The following is a 10602-nucleotide window of genomic DNA, read 5'->3' on the forward strand; positions in this document are numbered from 1 at the left end:
CTGTCTCCCTCTCCTCTCTCTCTCTCTCTCTCTCTCTCTCTCTCCTCCCTCTCTCTCTGTCTCTCTCTCTCTCTCTCTCTCTCTCTCTCTCTCTCTCTCTCTCTCTCTAACACTATCTACTGTACATTGTCTCAGGCCAGCCAATGACTGAATGGTATTTCATGTTATTCTAAGATTCAGGGTGATTCTGTTATTTGGTATCAGCAGTCACCATGGTGACCAGTGACCACTATTCCTCTGGGACTCAATTGTACACATCGTACTAAAAGCCTTTTAGTGGGCCTGAATGAGCAGTACACAGTATTAGAGATAGCAACAGGGCACCTTAGCATTCAGAGGACGTTGTTACTACACGTTGTTACTACCTGAGGTGGGGGTTCCATCCCCAGGCCTATCCCCTGTTTTTACTCCTGATCTGTATCCCTTTCTTTTTCCTTACTATCTAAATCAAACATGTTCCTTTATAACAAGCTGTGTCTCCTTTCTTCCAGGCTGGATGATAGACGCAGACAGCAGGCCCAAATTCAAGGAGCTGGCTGCAGAGTTGTGTAGGATGGCCCGGGATCCCCAGAGATACCTGGTCATCCAGGTACGGCTCAGCCCTGCTCTCTCTCTCTGTTTGATCTACTGGTGGATGAGACACAAGGCAGTACAGTCCACTCCTGAGAAATGCATGAAAACCCTGTTTAGGAGTATTGCAGTTCGCTGATCTTAAATATTTCCTTTTTACTCTGCATATCTGCGTACTCTGGTTTAATGCACATGTCCACAACAGTCCCAAGCTGTTGTAAAAAGCAGGATCATGTTGAGCAAGTAGACAGTTGAGGCGTACTCTGCCTGAACTTGACCAATTCCAAATCAAATCAAAACAAATTGTATTTTTCACATCCGCTGAATACCTTACAGTGAAATGCTTACTTACAAGCCCTTAACTAACAATGCAGTTTTACGAAAAATAATTGTTAAGTGAAAATAGATAAGTAAAAAATATAATAAAAATTACAATTAATTAAAGAGCAGCAGTAAAATAACAGTAGCGAGGCTCTGTACGGGGGTACAGAGTCAATGTGCGGGGGAACAGGTTAGTCGAGGTAATTGAGGTAGTATGTACATGTAGGTAGAGTTAAAGTGACTATGCATAGATAATAAACAGAGAGTAGCAGCAGCGGGGTGTGTGGGGGGGGGGCGACGACAATGCAAATAATCTGGGTAGCCATTTGATTAGCTGTTCAGGGGTAGAAGCTGGGATCAGACCCTTTCTTTCAATTTTTACCTAAATTGACATACCCAAATCTAACTGCCTGTAGCTCAGGACCTGAAGCAAGGATATGCATATTATTGATACCATTTGAAAGGAAACACTTTGAAGTGGAAATTAATGTAGTAGAATATAATCTGGGAAAATATAATGATTTTTTTAACTTATTTATCCTCTTTGAAATGCAAGAGAAAGGCCATAATATAATATTGCAGTTTAGGCGCAATTTAGATTTTGGCCACTAGATGGCAGCAGTGTATGTGCAAAGTTTCAGACTGATCCAGTGACGCATTGCAATACATCAGAAATGTTGTTTCAAGTCTGCCCAAATGCGCCGAATTGGTCAATTGATACATTTTCAAGTACATAACTATAGAGAACATACACAAATGATATGGTAATAAAGTTTACACACTCCCAGGAAAGGATTAGCTTCCCTTTTTATTTTTATTTTTTATTTTTTTATTTCACCTTTATTTAACCAGGTAGGCCAGCTCAGAACAAGTTCTCATTTACACCTGCAACCTGGCCAAGATAAAGCAAAGCAGTGCGACACAAACAACAACACGGAGTTACACATGGAATAAACAAATGTACAGTCAATAACACAATAGAAAAAGCCTATACACAGTGTGTGCAAATGGCATGAGGAGGTAAGGCAATAAATAGGCCATAGTAGCAAAGTAATTACAATTTAGCAGATTAACACTGGAGTGATAGATGAGCAGATGATGATGTGCAAGTAGAAATAATGGTGTACAAAAGAGCAGAAAAGTAAATAAAAAAAATATGGGGATGAGGTAGGTAGATTGGATGGGCTATTTACAGATGGGCTGTCTACAGCTGCAGTGATCAGTAAGCTGCTCAGATAGCTGCTGCTTAAAGTTAGTGAGAAAAGACACATCGAGATGGCCGGGCAGGGTGGGTGTGGGGCCAGATACAGCAGGGGTTCAAGCTTTAGAACCCAGTTCCTACATTTGAATATAAAAATGGATTTTATCAAACAAAACTACGCTACATTTTATCTCAGGATGACAAATCGGAGCAAGATAACTGAATGTAAGTACATTATTTACCTTCAGAGTTGAATGTATCAAACCAGTTGCCGTTATAAAAGTTTTTTGTTGTTGTGCACTCTCCTCAAACAATAGCATGGTATTTTTTCACTGTAATAGTTACTGTAAATTGGACAGTGCAGTTAGATTAACAATAACTTAAGCTTTCTGCCCATATAAGACATGTCTATGTCCTGGGAAATGTTCTTGTTACTTACAACGATATGCTAATCACATTAGCATATGTTAGCGCAACCGTCCCAAATGTTGGTGTTGCGCAGAAAAACATTTAGCTACGGTGTGCTCTACTGAACACAACCCAGTAGACGGTAATGTGATGTTGTGTATCTGTGTTTCTTAACTCAGGGGGATGACCGTATGAAGCTGCCCAGCCCCAATGACAGTAAGTTCTTCCAGAGCCTGTTGGATGAGGAGGATGTGGAGGACTTTATGGATGCTGAGGAGTACCTGGTTCCCCATCACTATAACATGCCTCCACTATCATACACAGCCAGGCTCCGCGTCGACTCCAACAGGGTAGGTAGAAACACACACTTGTGCACGCACGCACGCACGCACGCAAGCCCACACACACACACACACACACACACACACACACACACACACACACACACACACACACACAGAAACAACACCCCCCACACACACACACACATGCACAGAAATGCCACCCCCACACACACACATACAGAAACATACACACACACACACACACACACACACACACACACACGCACAGAAACATCCACACACACACTCAAATTAACACACAACCACACACACATACTATCCAAAACAAGTAAATTGTGATGTAATTCCTCCTCTCTTTTCCTCGATGTCCTATCAGCCTCAGAAAGTAACACACCCTACCTCCACTTCCATCTGATTTCCATTCATCCAGACGGTCCTTCTCCCTCTCTCTCTGTCCCAGTGTATCTCTTCCAGTTCTTCTCTCTCTCTCTTTCCCAGTGTATCTCTTCCAGTTCTTCTCTCTCTCTCTCTGTCCCAGTGTATCTCTTCCAGTTCTTCTCTCTCTCTCTCTGTCCCAGTGTATCTCTTCCAGTTCTTCTCTCTCTCTCTCTGTCCCAGTGTATCTCTTTCAGTTCTTCTCTCTCTCTCTGTCCCAGTGTATCTCCTCCAGTTCTTCTCTCTCTGTCCCAGTATATCTCCTCCAGTTCTTCTCTCTCTCTGTCCCAGTGTACCTCTTCCAGTTCTTCTCTCTCTCTCTGTCCCAGTATATCTCCTCCAGTTCTTCTCTCTCTCTCTCTGTCCCAGTGTATCTCCTCCAGTTCTTCTCTCTCTCTCTGTCCCAGTATATCTCCTTCAGTTCTTCTTTCTCTCTCTCTGTCCCAGTGTATCTCCTCCAGTTCTTCTCTCTCTCTCTCTGTCCCAGTATATCTCCTCCAGTTCTTCTCTCTCTCTGTCCCAGTATATCTCCTCCAGTTCTTCTCTCTCTCTCTCTGTCCCAGTGTATCTCCTCCAGTTCTTCTCTCTCTCTGTGTCCCAGTGTATCTCCTCCTGTTCTTCTCTCTCTCTCTCTCTCTCTCTCTCTGTCCCAGTATATCTCCTCCAGTTCTTCTCTCTCTCTCTCTCTCTCTCTCTCTCTCTCTCTCTCTCTCTCTCTCTCTATCCCAGTATATCTCCTCCAGCTATTCTCCATCTCTGTGTCCCAGTGTGTCACCTCCGACCCTGGCCTCTTTATCCATCCGCTCTCCAGGCCTCCTGTTTCATTTCGCCGGCCTCTGTGTGTAAATAGCAGCCTCTCTACTAAAGCGCCGCCACCGTTTGCTCAGAGACTATGAGTCCTGGGCTTGGCTATTTACACTGCCGCTCGCCACCGCTCTGCCTCGACCACGATCCTGCATCTCATATTGACTGTGTGCCTGTGTGCTCTCATGCTGGCGGTCATGCCATGGCCCTGGGGACCTGGACACAGGCACCCACACATCTGATATGTCAAAGGTCAATCTTCTGACTGAAACACTTTTTCATTATGCAGTCAAACAGTCTAGGACTATGAATAGGACAGAGAGTCATGGGAGAAAATTGCAAAGTGAAAGATGTTCACTTTGAATTGGAACACTGGCTCCACTGGCACAGTGAATAAAATAGACTAGCTAGGATGTGTCCCAAATGGCCCCCCTTGCCTATACAGTGCACTTCTTTTGAGTTCTTTTGAGTTCTGGTCAGAAGTAGTGCACTATAAAGGGAATAGGGTGCCATTTGGGACAGAGTGTAATTCTGACTAATTTGCTGTTCTGATTGAACCTCAACGGAGGAGAGGATAATGGGGGCCTTTTAAAAACTTGACAGGAGAGAGGGATGAATAGAGAGGTTGGGCTGGAGGAGGAGAGGAGAAGAGATGATTGCAGAGCGATGGAGTGATGGAGTGATGGAGAGAGGACAGAGGGAATAGGTGGGTGGGAGTGAGAGAGAGGCCGGCCCCCAGGATTTCTCCCCCCCCCTCTCTCTCCCTCTGTGGCTTCCCAGAAGGTGACTAATATTAGCAGTAAAACATTGCGGGCAGGGGAATCGCTCTCTAGTAGAAACTCTGGCAAGCTGGCCCAGCTCTAATAGCTTGGAGCTATCCTGGAAAATAGCAGGAAATATACTTGCCCTATAAGTCATGTAATATGTTTGTTGTTGTTATTGTTGTTGTTCCTAGGGTTCAGGTGTTTAAATACCAACTCTGTTTTTTCCTCCTTCTTTCTTAGAGACCTTTGAACCAAACTATACCCTGGAAATCAGCCACAGATACATTTAATTCACATGTTGGTTCATGGAATCAAATGTTTTCTCTCGTAACTCTGGTCCAGATTTGATTTCAGAGTAACTATACAGGCCCTCTCTTGTAGAGATGTTCATCTCAATGAGAATAATAAACTAGATTAAATAAATGAAAAACATCCTTGATTTGTGAGATGAGCGTTAGTCCTCCTACATTGGAGTTAATGTGTTCCTCTCACATTGTCCCTTCTCCCCTCTTTCCCCAGAACCAGTTTGGGTACCGGGACGGTTCGGGCTCGACCCCTGAGGAGGGCCTGGCATCGGGAGCGTCCCCGGCTTGTGTCTCCTCTCCAGATCCTGCAGGCACGCAGGGGGCAGCCCTGGACGCCCTGGAGGACCAGCGCTGCAACGGCACGCTGCACAAGAAGAAGACCCAGACAAGGCCCGGGGCAGAGGACAACAACGGGCAGCGCTACAGTGCCGACCCTACCGTGTTCCTGGGGGACCGGGGTGTGGGGCCCCGGGGGGACACGGACGAGGATGGCTACATGACCCCCATGAAGGATAAGACCTCATCAGGTAGGTAGACCATCTGTGACTGGCTTAGTCCTGAACTAAAACACATGCACAATGAAGAATCTCCATTGGAATAGCTAGGCTTATCAGTGTCCTGGAAACCCAAGCCTAGAGCCTAGACAGATCTAGACCTAAGAGTCAACGTCTAGACACGCCTGAAGCTAGGACACACTGACTAGACGTAAGACAGCTTGTCATTTCAACCAGTTACTCCTATGAGGGCTCAGTGAAAAGAGCGTAGCTTTGTTTGTTCCTTTGAAGCCGGGTGGAAAAACAGAACACTTCAACAGTTCAACACCAGTTTAACACCAGTTTAACAGGGCCTAGTTTTCTGTAGCAGGGGTAGTGTGGTAGGGCCTACACCACTTCATTCAAAACCTTCATTCACTACTATAGTCACTGTACCTCTGTCTCTAACATCTCTGGACAATAGCCAGTATTCCTAGTTTTAGCATAACAGTATGATTCTACATTGTTCTACATCTTTAGATTGCCATTATATTGTACGCTGACTCTGAGCATTGTAAACACCAGCTTTAGCTTAGGTATTACTACTTCAGGCTTTGATCATAGGCTGTTTTCACTCTGTCAGTCTCATGCAACTTTGATTTGTGGAGAAGCTGGAAATAAAACTAAAACCAGAGAAACAAAACTGATGCAATGTCAGGGTCTGAAGGAGTGGAGGGGTGGAGGGGTGGAGGGGTGGAGGGGTGGAGGGGCGGAGGGGTGGAGGGGTAGAGGAGTGGAGTGGAGTGGAGGGGTAGAGGAGTGGAGTGGAAGGGTGGTGGGGTAGAGGAGTGGAGTGGAGAGATGGAGGGGTAGATGAGTGGAGTGGAGGGGTAGAGGGGTGGAGTGGAGGGGTAGAGGAGGGGAGTGGAGGGGTAGAGGAGTGGAGTGGAGTGGAGGGGTGGAGGGGTAGAGGAGTGGAGTGGAGGGGTAGAGGAGTGGATGAGTGGAGGAGTAGAGGGGTAGAGGAGTGGAGGAGTGGAGGGGTGGAGGAGTGGAGGGGTGGAGGGGTAGAGGAGTGGAGTGGAGGAGTGGAGGAGTGGAGGAGTAGAGGAGTGGAGGAGGGGTGGAGTGGCGGTTGAGCACCAGAGTGGAGTAGGGGAATGGCGGAGTGGAGGGGTAGAGGAGTGGAGGGGTGGAGGAATGGAGTGGAGGGGTGGATGGGTAGAGGAGTGGAGTGGAGGGGTAGAGGAGTGGGGTGGTGGGGTAGAGGGATAGAGGAGTGGAGTGGAGGGGTAGAGGAGTGGAGGGGTAGAGGAGTGGAGTGGTGGAGTAGAGGGATAGAGGAGTGGAGGGGTAGAGGAGTGGAGGAGTGGAGTGGAGGGGTAGAGGGATAGAGGAGTGGTGGGGTAGAGGGGTAGAGGAGTGGAGGGGTGGAGGGATAGAGGAGTGGAGTGGAGGGGTAGAGGAGTGGAGTGGAGGGGTAGAGGAGTGGAGTGGAGGGGTAGAGGGATAGAGGAGTGGAGGGCTGGAGGGATAGAGGAGTGGAGTGGAGGGGTGGAGGAGTGGAGGAGTGTCAAACAGATAGATTCCACCCTATACTATTATAGTGTCTGTCAGGCAGCAGTACAGAACTGGAGTTGCTGGTTCCCCTCAGACTGCTGGGAGAGGAGACTGCCAAGGAAGGGTTGGCAAGGTGGCCTTCAGGCCTTGATGTGGATCTGCTCAGTGATCTTTGGTGAACTATCCTCTTCTCATTTTCTCTCTCTTGCTCTTCTTTCTCTCTCTCTCTCTCACGTTATTTATTGTTTTATCTCTTTCTTTCTCTCTATCTCTATCTCTCTCTCTCTCTCTCTCCTTCTCTCTAGACTATCTGAAACCGATCGAGGAGAACCCATTCGTGGCGCGGCGCAAGAACGGCGAGGTCCATGCGCTGGACAACCCGGCCTACCACAGCACGCCCAACAGCAAGCCCACGGGGGCCGAAGACGAGTACATCAATGAGCCTCTCTACCTCAACACCTTCCACAACCCGGGAGACCTGGTCCTGAGAAAGAACGGTGGTCTCCCATCGCAGAGTACAGCCTCGACTATCAGTACTGGCTCCTATCCCCAACTCACCATCCAGACTGGCCTTCCTTACTACCCCGTCGTACCGACAGAGAGCTCCCCTTCTGGGCTGCAGGGAGGCTGCCATCACCCACCGCCGGGTCACCACATTCACAAGCTCCACAGTGTTGGTGTCAAACCTGGCCACTCGGCCCTATCTGGCAACTCACCACAACGGACCCACCTGGGCCTTCAGGGACACCAGTCCCACCTAATCCAGTGTGGTGGTGGGCCCTCTGCCACCCAGGTTTACCACCCTGAAAGGTCAACTGTCAAGAAAGGTCCCATCTCCACGTCAGCGCCCGAGGACCAGAGAAGTGTTATACCAGCCTACCAGGGGCACACCACCCACCCTGGTAGTGTGCTGAAGCAGGGACAGGGGCACCAGGCGGGAGGCAAACCGGCAGGCAAGAAGCTCAAGGTGACCTTTGACAATCCAGAGTACTGGCAGCACAGCCTGCCACCCAAGCCGTTGAGCAGCGCTACAAACCAGGCAGGCAGCACCCTTGAGGCGGGAACCACCAATGGCAAGTTGTTCTACAAACGGAACGGCTGCATCAGGCCGGTGGTGGCCGAAAACCCAGAGTACCTATCAGAGTTCTCGTCCAATCCGAAGCCGGGCACGGTTCTGCCCCCTCCCCCGTACCGACAGAGGAACACAGTGGTATAGAAGTGAGGTCCCAACCCACCTTCCTCCAGCTCCTGGACCAGCCAGTACCCAGCCTTCTCCGGTTCCTCTGTCCCTTCCTCAGTCCTTCAAACAGTCACGAGAGCCTCCCCAAAACCCCCTCCCCACGACATCCCACCATCCATCACCTGCGCTAACTAGCTAACTAGCTAGCGTTCTCCAGAGAAGGAGCTAGCAGACCCTACTCAGAGTGCCACCAACCAACACAATACCAGGCTCCACCTCCTTATCTCCACTCTAGCCCCTAACTGGTACAGTAACAACAGTAATAACTGCTCTAGGTAAAGACCAGTGCTAGCCATGTTAACCTCTGACTGTATATAAGCTGGACTGGCAGCGGTGGTGGTGTTTGTGAAAGGAGCATCGAGGAACCACACAATATGGAGGCAGTATGACCATATGTACTGTTCTCTACACAGACATGGATGGTGTCAGGACTCTCAGGACGGTACGAGGGAACCACGATGAGGAACGCAGACGGACAAGCAGAAGCGTGTCGACAAAGAGGTGTTATACCGAGCACAGTGTTTTACATGACTGTTGTTGCGACAAAATGAACTGGAGAGAGAGAGAGATGGAAAGACAACCAACCACTAATGTATGTTGAAATGTTCCTCACAAAGGAGCTACATATTGTAGATATTGCATCACCATCACTCCAGTGTTACTCACCTCTTACAGTATTTAAGGTAACTAACTCTGTGGTGACCAAGCCTTGTACCATTTTCAACATGTATTATTTAATGTTTACTCTATTTAATTTTCACAATTATTTATATAATGTGTTAAAAACGTCAGCTACTTACCTGTATGTACAACGCAGGTCATCCATTGGATAATGTTTGTGGGTGTGGCGTTCACTGTTACGTTGTTCACTTGAAAGCTCTTATCACGTCTAAACTACTGTAAACCATGTGGGTAGCTTAACTTGAAAGCTCTTATCACGTCTAAACTACTGTAAACCACGTGGGTAGCTTAACTTGAAAGCTCTTGTCACGTCTAAACTACTGTAAACCATGTGGGTAGCTTAACTTGAAAGCTCTTATCACGTCTAAACTACTGTAAACCACGTGGGTAGCTTAACTTGAAAGCTCTTATCACGTCTAAACTACTGTAAACCACGTGGGTAGCTTAACTTGAAAGCTCTTATCACGTCTAAACTACTGTAAACCACGTGGGTAGCTTAACTTGAAAGCTCTTATCACGTCTAAACTACTGTAAACCACGTGGGTAGCTTAACTTGAAAGCTCTTATCACGTCTAAACTACTGTAAACCACGTGGGTAGCTTAACTTGAAAGCTCTTATCACATCTAAACTACTGTAAACCACGTGGGTAGCTTAACTTGAAAGCTCTTATCACGTCTAAACTACTGTAAACCACGTGGGTAGCTTAACTTGAAAGCTCTTATCACGTCTAAACTACTGTAAACCACGTGGGTAGCTTAACTTGAAAGCTCTTATCACGTCTAAACTACTGTAAACCACGTGGGCAGCTTAACTTGAAAGCTCTTATCACGTCTAAACTACTGTAAACCACGTGGGTAGCTTAACTTGAAAGCTCTTATCACGTCTAAACTACTGTAAACCACGTGGGCAGCTTAACTTGAAAGCTCTTATCACATCTAAACTACTGTAAACCACGTGGGTAGCTTAACTTGAAAGCTCTTATCACGTCTAAACTACTGTAAACCACGTGGGTAGCTTAACTTGAAAGCTCTTATCACGTCTAAACTACTGTAAACCACGTGGGTAGCTTAACTTGAAAGCTCTTATCACGTCTAAACTACTGTACACCACATGGGTAGCTTAATTTGAAAGAGCTTATCACGTCTAAACTACTGTAAACCACGTGGGTAGCATAACTTGAAAGAGCTTATCATGTCTAAACTACTGTAATCCATGTGGGTAGCTTAACTTGAAAGCTCTCATGTCTAAACTACTGTAAACCATGTGGACAGCTTTACAAATAACTCTGTAAAAGTTCCTTTATCACTGGCTTCAATGGAATGACATAGGATTTTTTCTCAATGTCTCAGAAGAGATTCATCACTGCGAGGAAATTAAGCTATGCAGATTGTAGCCTGACACAGGGATACAGAGTTTGTAGTAACAGTTTGCAATGCAAATGAGAGGATAATGAGGAGGACTGCTGCAGCATGAAAAATAGTCTCCGTTATAACTCGCTACGGTCTGCATAATGACCAGTGGCTGAGACACAGAG

At 47.1% G+C, this 10602-nt stretch overlaps 1 protein-coding gene across 1 annotated transcript; it reads left to right on the forward strand.

The window, feature by feature from the left end:
• Positions 1–574: 574 nt before the first annotated feature.
• On the forward strand, positions 575–9880 carry LOC115196465 (receptor tyrosine-protein kinase erbB-4; the record flags this gene model as incomplete). The annotated part of the gene is given in 4 exon segments (XM_029757323.1): positions 575–589; positions 2680–2850; positions 5328–5640; positions 7452–9880. Coding segments are annotated over 4 exon segments (1410 nt in total), but the record flags the coding sequence as incomplete, so codon positions are not given.
• Between the last annotated feature and the right edge of the window lie 722 nt (positions 9881–10602).

The sequence above is a fragment of the Salmo trutta genome, chromosome 6 (genome assembly GCF_901001165.1).
Source record: "Salmo trutta chromosome 6, fSalTru1.1, whole genome shotgun sequence".
NCBI classification, from domain to species: domain Eukaryota; kingdom Metazoa; phylum Chordata; class Actinopteri; order Salmoniformes; family Salmonidae; genus Salmo; species Salmo trutta.